This window comes from Phalaenopsis equestris, unplaced genomic scaffold (assembly GCF_001263595.1).
Source record: "Phalaenopsis equestris unplaced genomic scaffold, ASM126359v1 Scaffold000925, whole genome shotgun sequence".
Classification (NCBI taxonomy): Eukaryota; Viridiplantae; Streptophyta; class Magnoliopsida; order Asparagales; family Orchidaceae; genus Phalaenopsis; species Phalaenopsis equestris.
In genome coordinates this window covers 23,529-39,121 of record NW_018165364.1, presented here as the reverse complement: position 1 = coordinate 39,121, position 15,593 = coordinate 23,529, and the positions used below count along the sequence as shown (strand labels likewise).

Below are 15,593 nucleotides of genomic sequence, written 5' to 3'. Positions count from 1 at the left end.
TTTGATTAACAAAAGAAAATCCATATTAATGGTTTAAATGAAATTTAATAAATACAAATATAAATCTAAATAACCTTAAACCCTAACTTACATTCTTTTTTCCATTGTTCAGTCACATTTCTCAAATGCAAACCAACTGCACACTGCTTCTCTCTTCCTGCACAATGCGAGACTTCTCTTCTCATTCTCTTCTTCTTCACACAGAACAACGCCAAAAGAGTCCCCTTCTCGCACGCCGCTCATCCCTCAGTTCTTCTCCTTGGCATTGTTCCTCGCAGGTGAACCTACCACAACCACAATTGCTTGTCCTCCTTTCTCTTCCCTTCGCACTTGAGTTGTTGGACTCTTCCTTCTCGTAGACACAGACACAGCGTTGAAACCTCCCTCTTCTTCATCCTTCACGTCGAAGCCCTCGGCGTCAACTTCTGCAAAAGGTCTCGAATCTCTGATAAGAGAAACATGCGATCTCTCCTTTTTCTTTTTCTCCTTCATCTGTTCCTCCTCTTATTAGGGCATGGCCCTTTCCAACAAGATTTATGGGGCTCAATCGAATCTTTGCAAGCCATAAGATAGAGAAACTGTTTGATCTCCCAGCTCTTCTTCCTCACGGCTTCTACTACATTTTCCTTCGCTTGCTTTCCTCACCTCTCCTGCACTATCTCTTGCTCTATGTTTCCCTCGTTTGTTTCGAATGAGAGGAAACGAGGGGAAAAATTCCTCCTCTTGATTTAACGCGAGTGTCGAATCTTCTTCTAATGACAATTTTTTCTCGATTATTACAAAACATACATGTGAAAGCTCGGCTCAAGCTCAAGCCGAACATAAACAACTTAGGGTCAGTTTGGGGCAGCTGCAACTTATTCAACTTATCCAGATAAGCAGTTTATCCTGATAAGCTATTGATCAGCAACTGATCCGGATAAGCTGACTTGCTGTTTGGTTTGTATGTTTAGAAAACAGTTGATTTACAACTGTTTCTAGATAAATGACATTTATGCCCCTGATCTAGATAAGTTGGCTAACTGTTTGGTTTGTGCGCTTGAAAATTTTCATTTGAATTGCATACATGTCCTTGATAGTTAATTAATAGCTAGAACAAATGAAAAATTAAGTGTAATTTTTTTCTCCCAATCATTCTAATTTTAAACAATACCATTGATTTCATATTTTCATTTTAAAAGGTTTAGAAGGAAAATCATTTACAGTAAAGAAACACATTCCATTATTATCCTAGATTAAGAATACACAAGACTAATCATAAACAAAATTTCGATCCTTCCTACCATACTTGTTCTTTTGGGGGAAGTCATGAACTTAAAACACCTGAACAACAAATAAACCAAATGAGTTGTTCTTTTGGGGGAAGTCATGAAGTTAAAACACCTGAACAACAAATAAACCAAATGAGTTGTGGAATTGCTTATCAAAACATACGGTGTTTATTTCAAGTAAAGCAAACTATGTCGTAGTAAACATCTAGATGATTTCTTGATCAAATACAACAAAATAAAACACAACTATGAAACAATAAACAACACCTATTTTTTTCTTCATAACCTAACTTCGCAATGTATTCATGCCATAAATTTGCTCTATATGTTTTTTCTTCCAAGGCCATCCAAAAAATTATAAGGAAATAAAATATAAGAACATAATCGCTATCTATTAAACCAAATTAAATTGGGAAACTAAAAGAATTTACGAAATGTGTAAGGAAGCAAAAGAAGAGCAGTTAACAATCAAATCTTGTTAGCTTCACACCCTTTTTTTACATTTGGATTGCTTCCCCCCCGAAATCGACCATCTGCGAGGCACATAACCATCAAATAGTGCATTCGTGCCATATGCAATGGACAAAGAACATTGAAGGGATAAAAAAATGAAAACAAACAAACACTGGTGACTGACCTTCCGAATGAGTAAAAAAAACAAATGTGTTCTAACCTTCTCTTCGAAGACAACGACGACATTGCTCAACAGAGGTCAGCTTCGCGACAAGATGGTAAAAGCGGTGGCTTAAACACTCAACCTACGACACCACAGTTGTCTCATTTCAATGAGGGAGGAAAGGGAAGAAACGAACAGAAGAAGGGCAGCGGAGTAAAGATTCGCTCGACGCGAATTCAAGTCGCGGGCCGCAGGGTCGATCACGCAGCCCCGTCTATTAACAAAATCGAAACAGTGTTTTCCAATAAGTTTCCCGAACGCGCGAAACAAATGATACGGCGGCGTTTTCAAAACCCTACCCGCAATTATAAGCTACTCCAAATGGGTCCTTAAAATATTATCAATCAAGTTATACTCGGCTCGACTTCGCTCAATTACAACCTACTTACAGATAGTATCATATATGATAATTATTAAAATAAAATTTGATTAACTTTAACTTATTTAATTAGATATTTAATAGTAGTATTTTATAATTTAATATCAATAATATTTTAGGATTAATTATTAATTACATATTAATAATATAATCCTTTAATGTCATTATGTATATTATGTTATTGCAATTCGTCCTTGTTTATTTATTTTAGTGAACTGGGTTATTAATATTTCTTTATGGCTTGCAACTTATATATTATCTTATTTAATTGGTGTGAGGTAGTCGGATAGTAATATGAAATTTATTCAACTACTTATTTAATTTTTAGCTCATTCATTTATTCAATTAAGTAGTCATTCAATTAACATAAACAAGTACAAGAAAATTACGATTATAAATAAGTTTAAATGAGCTAGGTATGAACAAACATGTGAAAGCTTGACCTGATCTCAAATCAAACATGAACAACTTATAATTTGACCAAACCAAGTCAAATATAAGATATACTCGGCTTGATTACAGGCTTAGGCATGTACTTGAGCACTAAGTAATAGCCTCACATCCTTTCTTAGTCCAAAAAGGCAAAGCAATCGCGTGATGCTTGCACTATTTGATGCATGCGGATTTATGCAAATAATATTGTATTTGAAACTGACATGTGTTAGAAGGCAAGCGATGGAGTGTATACATACACATCACACATCAAAGCAAATCTACAAGTGCAACACTCACATAGTGCAATACATATTCATGCAAGCTTAGTGTTTTGTGTGGATGTGCGTGCATGTTGCTGAAAAGAAGTTTGTGCAAGCAAAAAGATGTGCACTAGTGCGCATGAATGCAGCTGATAAGGAGGAAATGTGTATAAATCAAATGATCTGCGCAAGTGTGTGAGCTTCTCAAGAGACGTGCACAAAAGCATGCAAATAGACATGTGAAGCAGGAGTGTGCCGGCAACTGACAAGACAGGCATGTGTGAATTTGATGGTTGAAGTTTCTGTAAGCTCTAGTTTGTACTTTGCGCACATGCTTTAGGACCTTTTTAAGTGCCCTTTGTCCTTATAAATTCTAGGTGGAAGTTTATCGTGAAATTGTTGGGTGTTTTTTTGTGTTTCTATTATGAGAACTTTCTATAATTTTGTGGGAAAGCTAAGATCAAGCATTGTGCCCAGAATTGCCTAGCGTCGATGACAGATTTTGAGAAAACTTGAAATGAAAACTACCAACAATGTCGTTAAAAAAAAATCAAAGGTTCCTAATTAGCTATCAGTTATAATTTATCTTTTTAAATTTCACATTTCAAATCCACAGACAATCAACCTTCTTCCAATTTAGCAGATTTAATAATTGCTTGAATTGATATTATAACCACAACTTGGAGCCTAGCTTCAAGTGAAGCTCTCAAAAAGAGATCACCTTTATAGGTAGTAAAGAGCAATGAAAGAATATTTATCTTGGGAATTTGGATAATTCACCAAGCTTGCTAAACTTTCCTTGTGATTGCCGTTTACAAAATTTGGATTAATATTGGATTCTCCATCGAACTAAGTCACTAATCTTTTACATTGCAATAATTCGCAAAGATGCAAGTGTGCATGTAAGCTTCACTACCATTTTTCAATCCATTTCCATTTAAGCTATTGGTCCTTGATCCAGGCACTAATGGAATTACTAACCAACGAAAACAAATATACTACCAAACAAAATAACATTCTTGTCATTGAAAAATTAAAACACTATAAAAATTTACTGGATAGAGTTGGACTACTACAAAAATCTGAAGATGTTCTGCTGTGCGGATGTACTGATCCTTAAAAAAAATCATAAAGTGAGAGAATCTTCGAGTTTTTGACATGACACGATTATGAATTTGACAAAATATGAACTCAAATCCTAAATAGAGAAAATCTTCTTCATCTAAATGAAATATTCTCTCTCGTGCGAGCTGAAGAAGAAAAAAAGAATGATGATTAATAGTTCAGCCGTCAAGATTTCCATCATGACGACTTAAAAATTTCAAGGCAAGGTAATGTCACAAAACTTGCCATAAAAGAAGGAAAAAAATCTTCTTTCAGATGCAATCTATAATGCAACTAGTGCAAAAAGAAAGAACAAAAGAAATAGTAGAAATTTTATGAAAAACTCGAAGAATATAGTTAATGAAAGTTAAAAAAACCAACCCTGCCTCGTGGATCTAGGATTTAATTCAAATAAAATAAACAGATTAACAATTTTTTTCAATTCCTTGAAAAAGCCATCAGAATCTTGCTCACTTGCTTAGTATGATATGATTTATAATGCTTATGCTCTTAGTGCATCTAAAAGTTTTTTTCTTCTTGAATCCTAGATTCTATGCCACTTATCACAAAACAAATCTCGTCAATATACTTTAAACTTACAACCTCTGTCCCAGTAATATAAATTTCAAATTTACAAATCCTATCCCAATAATAAAAAATATAAATTGAAGATGAATCTTTAACAACTATTGCGGGACAAGAAAACATAGTAATTTCTCCCAAATTAACCCTCAATAATACATTTCATATCTCACACAATATACTAACATTTTATCTATCCACAAATTTATCAAATAACACAACTACAAAGTATTTTTTTACTTATTAATGTGTTTTTCATGATCTCACTGCAAGAAAGATGATTGCACACGCTAGAAAAAATAATGGGTTATACCTTTTTGAAAATCGAAATCAGTTATCATACTCCATTTCTCACACCATCAACATCATCCGGACCATCATTATAGATTATGACATCCCTAGGTTAAAAATCTTCGGTATATATTTCCTTCACATTTCATAAATACAAATATTGAATACTCTCCCACTGAAACTAGTGGAATTGTTGAGCATTATCGTGTTTCCTTTCTTCAAGTAACTCTAGATGCAGCCCTTTTGTATTGATTAATTATGATATCCGGGGACACTCTAAAATCTCCAACATCTATGGAGTTAATGGTTTTGTCGTGTTTATTAATAATTACACTACAATGACATAGTCGTGATTAATTAAACAAAAATTCAATGTTAGCACTATACTCCATTTATTTACTGTCATGATAAAAAAATAAATGATAAAAAATTAACTTAACCCTTATTAATTTTTTTCAAACTAATAATGTTCGTGATTATTTTAACCACATATTAGTATACTTTTTCAAAAGAGATGGTATTATCCATCAATCTTCCTGCCCTAACACTCCCCAACAAAATAGAGTCACAGAAAGAAAAAATTTGCATATTTTAGTGGTGATCAGAGCACTTTTCTTCCACAATCAAATATCAATACAGTATTAGGGAGAAGTTATTTTGATAGAGATGCATATTTAATTAATGGAATAACTTGTAGAGTAACTAATTTTAAAAGTCCACTTAATTATTTGATAGAATTTTTTTATAAATAACTTCTCAAAAATTCATGCAAAAAATTTTGGATACATTGCTATATTCTTATCCATAAGCAATATAGAAAAATTTGATCCAATAGCTCTCAAGTGTGTATTCATCAGATATTTTATCCACACTAAAATTATATAAGTGTTATCATCCATCCCAAAAAAGGTTCATCATTTCAATGGATGTCACTTTTGATGAAACCCTTAGATTCTTCACTCAAATTCATCTTCATATTGAAAATTTCCCAACTTAATGAAAAGTTCAATAATTCATCTCTTAGTATACCTCATTTCATAAATTATATTCCTCTCATGAAGTCTATCAAGCGAATTTGAATGGAACCAAACACAAACATATTATTCACGATTCATTTCGAACACGAGCCTCGAACACGAATATGCTACTCACGGCAAATTTTGAACATGAGCCTAATTAGAATTAAAGATTTCAAACAAGTCAAACACGAATAAGTGTTGGGCTCGCTCAAGATCGGCGCATTTAGAGCCCTAGTTGTCAAGGACCTCATTGAAGGACTTGATCAATAGTGAAGATTTAGAGATCCAAAAGCACATAAGAAAATTATGCTATCAATCACAATATCTGCATCTGCAATAGTAACCTGGAGCACCAACCAGCTAATATCCTTGCCTAGCATGAACTTACAAAAAGTTATACACACTTAAAATCAGCAGTGGCACAGTTTGTTTAGGGGATCAAAAAAAAAAAAAAAAAAAGAAAACTACCGTATTGATTCCTCAAGGATATGAAACACCATTTTATAATTTTGATGGTGTGAGAAACAGAAAGGCATGAAACATACTTGGTAAGTCTATAAGTGATGGAAAAAGAGGAAGAAATGATCCATTTGACATCATTGCTGGTAAAATTGACTGAAACTTTTCTTCAAATCTGGAAATTAAAAAAGAAACTCAGTATTAAGAAGAGCTATTGCTTGTAGAAGCCAGCTTGGAAGATCAAAGAAGCTGCAAATAGAGTTGGGATTACAACTTAGGATGGTTACAAATGCAAAATTGAATTTTCCATGGTAGAAATATGAGTAGTCAATAATAATCAACTTATTGCCCAATCCAAATAGTTTAGCAGCCTAAACCGCCTAAAATGTGCAGAACATACTTCTCACCATTCCATGCTATCAACTTCAATAGCAAAGGGAAAAACTGCAAAAAAAAAAGCGCTAAAGTAAGAAATTAAAATAAATTCAGTGCCATTTAAATCAAACAGAAATATTTAAGACAAATGTAGTTTTATAACTTCGCATCACAGCAATTTTCCCATTTCCCTAAAAGCTAGTCTTTCGTGCCACAAAATTTAGTAGGCTTTTTTAAAATGAAGAGCAACTAAATAAATAATAGAAACCAAGTACATAATGCAGGTCAAACTTCAGAAAAGACTCACGTCTGCAGCAGCCTCATTCAAGTTATTTGCCATCAGCTTAAACTAAAAGCTACATCAGCCCTATTTCACTGAAAATATATATTTTGCTCTTTCCCGAGATCAACATTTAACAGATTACTCTAACAAAAGCCTATATACCTGTGCTAGCAAAGTAGGATACGCATTTATAAGCTTTATTTTGTTTAGGTTAAGGAAGTCGAGAGTGGCTTCTGCAACACGAGGATCTGCAAATTCTCTGCAAACCACAAAGCAAATAAATTATTCAAGTGGCAAAAAAAAATTAAATATCATCTTCTATTTCTGCAAGAAGAGCTTAAAATGGGAATTCACCAGGAATTGCTACAGAAAAAAATACCAAATCTTAGAACAACATAGTCTAGATAAAGTAGGACTAAGTTCTTAATAAGATAATTCTGAGAGTGTGCATAAGTATAAATGCCCTTTTTACAAATGGTATTACAATATGGAACATCTTAGGGTCTGGAGTTTGTGATATAAATCTAATATGAGACCTAGAAAATTATGTGGCGACCAAAATAACAAGAAAAGGAAAGTCATCAACGAGCCAGAAATAATTACAGAAACAAGTCAAATAGCCATGATAAATAATGAGAAAAGGAAGAGGGGAATTATGGCATAGACAGGTACAGAGATGGGGATGAAGTGAAGAAACAGAAGAAAGGAGAGGGAGACAGTAGATTCCTAAGAGGGGAGAGAAAGTTAGCTAATCTAATCAAAATCTTCATTTATTAATTCATTCCAAATACAAGGCGTTACTCCCTGCCTCATACAAAGTAGTAAAAATGCAAATGTCCCAAGTGCACATGAAGAATATTTTTTTAAAATATTATAATAGTATAAATAGAGATGATAAAATTCTAAATCATTAAAACTAAATATATGTTATAAAAATTAAATATATTCCTTTGTTTTAATTCAAAAATTGTTATTACTTTTAGGCTAATTAATGTAATACAAGTATGCTTTAAAAATAAAACAAATTTAGGTTAGTTCATCTATCATTACAAAAACCTATGAATTTATAAATAACCATAAATCAAAAAAGAACAGTAGTTTAAATCATTGAAATTAAATATATGCAATAAAAAGCAATATATTTCCTTTCATTTAACCTTAAAACTTATTATTAATTCTAAACCTATCAATAAAGACATGAAAAGATAAAATAAATTAATGTGAAATTGTTTATCATGATATAAATGTATAGATATTCGCTTATTAGTTAAGTGATACATATTTGATGCAGTTTTCATAAGATCTACTATCAATGAATGGTCATGATTTCTTCAATGATTTATATTAAATTAAGATCTTGCACATTGTTGACCTCATTTTTGTAAGGTCTTTTCTTCTCCGTTGCACATATAGAATCCTTATAATTACAAATCAATAACTATTACAAGATAGACAAATCCAGTGTTATCAAAACACAATGCATTAATTTTGCTTCAAAGAATAAAGGGCAGAGCAAAACAACGCTTTTATTAATCAAAGTGCCAATAGGTTATACAGAATTATCAATGTATAAATTCATTCGTTGACAACTATAAAATATACAGTATGAATTAAAAATTGATATAAAATAGAAAAAAAAATTTGGTATAATACATAACTTGAAGGCAAATATTGAGGATAATGAATTGCACGAAATCGGACTTCAATTAAGTCCAAAGGACGGGTGTCCTACGAATTAAAATTTTGAAAAACTTCTAATATTTTATTGCAAGAAATAAAAATTAAAAAATTGCAAAAAAAATGCAAATTAACTTCAGTGCTTCGAAGCGCCCCTCAGCGAAGCAAAGGGGGTGTCACGTGCTTCGTTTCACTTTGGTTGTGAAGCGCGCTTCATAGCACATTTTTAAAAACATTGGACAGATCATTAGCTATTTAAGCCTTCTTTGGATTTAAAATGTAGAAGAAATGAAGTGGAATCCAAACAATTCAAGGTAAGAATATAAATCAGCAAACATTGAACTAAAAGTCACGAATATTGGAATGTAGATAATGATAAACATAAGCCAAAGATGACTAAACAGATTTGATGCTGGTGTGTGGTGATATCAATGAATTGCATATTTAATGTCGGGAGCTAAAATCAGATATCATCAATATTTCATCAGCTAATTTTGATTGCTCAAAAGCTTAGCAAGCCTATTTTTGATTGAAAAGCATGTGCTACTAGATTTTCTTCATATATTGTTATAACTACGTTAGTATAGCAAACACAAATAATTCAAAATGTAATGAAAGTAAACGTGAGATAATATTATGACAGATTTTATGAAGCTCAAAAGCATGAATACTTCTTATCACTGCAGATATACAAAGACAAAAAAGTATGAATCCTTTGAAATTAAGAAAGCCTTCAAAGTTGCGATATTCCAAAGGGTCAAAGAGAGATACAACCTCAAAAAGACTATCTCTTTTGATTATGCTAGGGCAGTCTCTATGAAAATAGATATACAATCATTCAAAGGGTAAGTTCAAATTATGAAAATAGTCATTTAAACTGGATAGCCAAACTTCTAGTTGGAAATATCATTACAAGAGGTTCAATGTGATAAAATTGAAGTTAAATGATTTGAAAGAGCGCAAATTAGAGTTTATCCTTGGAAACTGATTATACTCAACTGCAATGGATATATGAAAAAGTTGAGTTCCTAGTATTAATGATATCATGCATGAGTTTGTGCATATTAAAACAGCAGGGTAATATGGAGAACTTAAGTGAATGTTGTAGTAAAGAACATTGTAATGAGTAGGAGAAAAATGTTTTTTGCAACAATATTTTAATGAGTATGGCATTACAGGTTCAAATTTTATGAAAGATGATAGAAGGAGAAAAATGGGGATAAAACGAATTCTTCATTTTAAAACTGATACGACAGTAGTTTATGTGCTTTTGTGAACATCTGCATAACATGAGGTTATAGAAGATGTGCACATGCACACGAGAGAGAGAGAGAGAGAGAGAGAGAGAGAGAGAGAGAGAGAGAGAGAGAGAGAGAGAGAGAGAGACATTTCACCTGACTTCATTTGAATTTAAGAGAGAGAGAGAGTCCACTGAAACGATTAAGCATAGTTCCCTTATAGTAGCATATAAAGAAATTTGAATTGCTAAACTAGTAGCACTTCAATCAATTTCTACAATAAAAATTATAAAATGCGGAGCCTGCAAGTACTTGTACATAAATTTAAAAAAACTATTGGACATTTCACCTGACTTCATTTGAATTTAAGAGAGAGAGAGAGTCCACTGAAAAGATTAAGCATAGTTCCCTTATAGTAGCATATAAAGAAATTTGAATTGCAAAACTAGTAGCACTTCAATCAATTTCTACAATAAAAATTATAAAATGCGGAGCCTGCAAGTACTTGTACATAAATTTAAAAAAACTATTGGACATTTCACCTGACTTCATTTGAATTTAAGAGAGAGAGAGAGTCCACTGAAAAGATTAAGCATAGTTCCCTTATAATAGCATATAAAGAAATTTGAATTGCAAAACTAGTAGCACTTCAATCAATTTCTACAATAAAAATTATAAAATGCGGAGCCTGCAAGTACTTATACATAAATTTAAAAAAACTATTGGACATTCCACCTGACTTCCATGAATTAAATTCAAATGAACGAATAAAACATTGCTAAAACTTGCAATTGAAAGTTTCTTACCTGCTTAAACAGGAGCGAAAAAAGGTTCGTAAGCTAGGTTCAGCATCGTGTAAAACCATTTCTCCAAAATCAAGAAAAAATTGAAGGATAGCCTGCAAAGGGAAAGACTAAAAAATCAAGAATCAATGAATTAAAAGGGATGAGAGTTATTTTTTCTAAAACATGAAATGAATGTAATTAAAGCTGAATCTCTAAGAAATGATACAATTTCCATTGAAAGAGAACATCTGCAATAACATGGGTGCGAGCCGGAGATGAAATTTAAAACAACTCCATTCAGCTGCTGCTCACAGTTGCAACGTTATTGCATAAGAATAAGAATACAAATAAAACTGAACAAAAAAAATCTTTGCTGCAGCAGCACTACTAACATCCAAAAACACAACAGCGGAAACAAAAAGTTATACCTGTGGCATCATCTCACATGATATGATACGCTGTATGCACAACATAAGCATAAATATGTGCAAAATATCTTATTTTTACATATATGCAAGTACACCTATTCTATCATCCATCCAAGAGAAGATCAAGTATGTACTTTGAATAAGCCAAACACAGACAAAAACTTATTGCATAAAAGCATGAGAGATATCAGGAATCATAAGTTGAAAGAGCACAAATACAACAACAACAACAAAACCTTTATCCCACTAAGTGGGGTCGGTTACATGAATCATTTTTCTTCGCTGCATCCTATTTAGTGTTATATTTTCATTTAATTCTAATAAATTAAGATCATTTTTTAATACAATATGCCCAAGTCATCCTAGGCCTGCCGTTTTCAACGTAAGTCGAATCTAAAACATCTACTCTTCTAATCGGATCATCAAATGGCTGACGTTTAATGTGACCAAGCCATCTAAGACAACTCTCTCTAGAGCTACACGTCATTAGAGCTACACCAACCCTATCACAGATATATTCATTTCGCACAAATGAAAGAGCACAAATAAACAATAATAAACAGTTATTCCAATAAGAACCAAAATCATACATACCTTAACCCCAAAATCGTACATACTTGAACCATACTAGTAGGGCTGTCAAAAAAGCTCGTTGTTCGCGAACCGTTCGTGTTCAGCTCATTTGTTAAGTAAACGAGCCAAACACAAACAATATTTTTAAGCTCGAATTTTAAACGAGCTGAACACGAACAACTCCCTGTTCGCTCGTGTTCGGCTCGTTTTAGCTCGAAATAAAAAATTATATATGGTCATGTGGTTTTGCACATTCTATGGCACAGAGTTGGCGCAGGTTCGAATCCAATACCCTATATTGATTTTTTCGAATTAATTTTGACGAGCCAAATTTAAGCCGAACATGAACAAGAATATTTAAATCGAGTCGAACATGAACACACTATTCACGAGTCAATTCAAACATGAGTAATTTCGAATGAGTCGAACACAAGCCAAGCTTGAGCTCTCTCAAGCTCGACTCATTTACAGCCCTACATAACAATTAAACACGAACACGGCCCAAAAATATGTAAGCGCTGAACCCAAACATGATTTCCCCAACAGCATCACCTTTCTCTTCTACAAAAATTGGTAACCTAGGCCTTACCTCAATCACAGAAAGATCTATTATCAAGCAAAAGCTCCCTCTCTCTCCCCCTCCCCCACTCTCTCTCCCCCTTGCACCATCAATCATCATCATCTCCTTCAATTGAGTAACGATCTCAAAACTGCTGCACAAGTCACCCACTTCAATCAAGAGCCATTCCAATCTGCAAGCATCTCGATCTAATTGCACAAACTTTCCACCATAACTCAACCCCAATGTCATGAATCCTTTTGTTCTTCTTTAGCCAAGAATTTGTGAATCGCAATCTCTTTTCTTCATAGGCATTTTTTATCTATAGCCCTTGAAGGCACAATCATCTTTAACTCCCCAAGCTCCCATTACGTTCACCATCATTGATCATAAAAGAGCATTTGGGTAACCCATTCATCTTCGTCCCTTCAATTCTCATAGCTTAATACAAATTATTAGGTATTCTTAAACTTATTTTAGGTTTTGTTTTAAAAAAAATTAGGATAAATTATGAAATTAGAGTTAATAATATTGGCTTCATCCCAAAATAATCATACTTCATTCTGTTTGATTTTAAAATAATTTAAATGAATTACATTTTACCTATTTTAGTTAGCTATGATTTTCAATGCTCATATGTGCTTGTGAAATAAATTTACAATCCTTAATGTATCAGATCACAAGTTGATATTTCACTTGACGTGATTGTTGGAACACAATTAAAATTGTTTCGTGCCACTGACTCTAAAGTAAATAACAATTTATTTATTGAAGGATAAATCTATCCTTCTTTGTTTGAGGTTTTATCCTTAATGCGTGTAATTGTGATCTTAGAAATTTTGTATGTTGCCATTCATGTTATTGCATTCAGTTCTTGTTATCCATATTTAAATAGATATTATTTAATGTTGGGAATGATCACGTGAGATAATAAGTTTTTTCATTTTAACTGCTGCATAAATACTTAAATTTGAAATGAGCATATGATAGCAAAAGTAATTCTCATACATTGCTTTTGTTAAATACAATAAATCATATTCTTACTGACAAGACAGTTTTTTCATTTTAACTGCTGCAACTAACAACATTGCTTTTGTTAAATACAATAAATCATATTCTTATTATGAAACTAACACTAGCCATGTTGATTCAAAATACCAGTTAAATATGCAAAACCCTTTTGAATTTTAATAGTAGGGCAAGCAAGCCCACGGAGTGTCAACTCTTTTGGGAGCCATTATATTTCCATGATTTGACGCATACCTCTCAAAGTGTCTTAGTGAAATCAACTACAGATATATGCAAATATATAGATGAGAAAATTATATGATAGAGGACTAATGAGTCTTTTTTGGTTATATATAATTATGTGTGATATGGTTGTGCATGATTCTATTAGTATAGAAATACATTGCTTACAGCCTTTTATACAAATGATCATGAACATTAGTCAACATATTGTAAAGCAACTTAAACTAGTTGACATTTTTCATTCATATCAGGTAATATTATTCATTACGTTGATATATGACATTTATTATACTATTATTACATTAGAAATCATACAACTTTTCTTCTCCATATTGCATGTGCCATATCTCAACATTTATAATTTAATAAATAAGAGACTGACTTCGAATGTCAAACTCATCCATTGTAACATTAATTTTTAGTAAATTCTAATCATTTTTAATTACTGCTTTTGCTTCCCATAGTGACTGATGGATGCAATAAAATATTATCTTTACGCTTATTTTTACATGTTTGCTTATAATTACTTGTGTACGTGAAATTTTTTCCTATTAAATACATAACAGCCTTATTTGAGTTGAGATTAATATATCCATGTTCCATATTACCAAAGTGTGCCGCCTTGTGAGCCAGGGTACAACAATTCTCTGGTAAGCGTTCACTTTGTAGCATGTATCTAAGTAGACAATCTGCAGAAATGATGCAGAGTAATTCTATCATAATATTCCAAATAAGATACAGCATTTGCAAGCTCACTATAAAACCAAAGCTTATCTTCTGAGAGTCTGGAAAATATATATGAGAAACTAACTCGTCATACGACTATTAATTAACAATAAAAGCTTCTTTGGATGATTGTCGGACACAGTTGTTGAACTCTTATAGAAGAACTAATGCTTCAAAGCACCAAAAAATGGATATCAGGCAATAAAAAACAAGCCCTAAGTATTAAGCTAAGGCCTCGACACGGAAGAAATCAAAAACATGTGATGGGAATAATGCGAATCAAACATTGCGAGATAAAGGATATGGGTGATATTTCTACCAGGTACAAAAGATAGAAAGAAAAAGAAAAAAAAAGTTAGGAAGAGAGAGAACCAGCAATAGAAGCCCATTAGAGGCCTGAGACTGAGGGAGGGCGGCCACCGATCGATGAAAGAGCTTGTTGATATGCGGATAAGCGCGGGCTACTAAATCCTCCGACTTAGCTTCCTTGCAGATATCGTAAATCTTCTTAATCTTCATGGGAAACATACCATTATGAAATGTCTCGAAAGGTTATAGAAACAAAAACTTGGGAGAGGAAAAAAAAGGCCTTACAGATTGGAGTATGTATGGATCCGAAGCTGGATCACTAGCAGCGGTTGAGTCTCTCGCGTTTGCGGATAGGGATCGCAGGTGGAAATCCCAATCTCCTTCCCTGTCCACCGGTTTCGCCATTATTTTTCTCTCTAGGTCGAAGGGTTACTGGGAGATCGCCGCAGAACTGAAGCGCGGCAACCCTCTTCGCAGCAGAATTGAAGCGCGGTAAAGAAATGAATTAACCTGCGCTTTGCCTAGCTTGTTCGTGCCATTCTTCCTGTTCGCTCGTCCTCAGATTTCAGTATTTAGTATAAATCATGGATTATCGTGAATCAGCGTCATTTTGGGATTTACTGGAGCTCAGGATTTAAGAAGGCATTTTTTCCGGTTTGGCGTGATTTAAATCCTGCAAAATTCATGCTAAAAATTGGCTGCCAAACAGCCCCTTATGGTCTACAAAATGATAGATTTCGGTTTGGCGTGATTTAACTTAAATCCTGCAAAATTCATGCTAAAAATTGGCTACCAAACAGCCCCTTATGGTCTACAAAATGATAGATTTTAGGGACGTTTTCCAAACCAACTACTATGAAATTCAATATAATACATTGATTTTCAACGTGATCTTCGTAACATTTAACTGCCA

General features: G+C 33.1%; 1 protein-coding gene across 1 annotated transcript in view; it reads right to left on the bottom strand.

Annotated features, from left to right (window-relative positions):
• The window catches only part of LOC110032337 (AP-5 complex subunit zeta-1), a 34,890-nt gene extending 19,579 nt beyond the window's left edge, over positions 1-15,311 (bottom strand). The window contains exons 1-6 of the mRNA XM_020735930.1: positions 14,966-15,311; positions 14,744-14,884; positions 10,856-10,947; positions 7,297-7,393; positions 6,877-6,920; positions 6,563-6,651 (exon numbers count right to left, since the gene is read on the bottom strand). Of these exons, the coding sequence (XP_020591589.1) occupies positions 6,563-6,651; positions 6,877-6,920; positions 7,297-7,393; positions 10,856-10,947; positions 14,744-14,884; positions 14,966-15,085 (583 nt within the window). The 5' untranslated portion in view covers positions 15,086-15,311. The remainder of the gene's footprint in view (positions 1-6,562; positions 6,652-6,876; positions 6,921-7,296; positions 7,394-10,855; positions 10,948-14,743; positions 14,885-14,965) is intronic.
• Between the last annotated feature and the right edge of the window lie 282 nt (positions 15,312-15,593).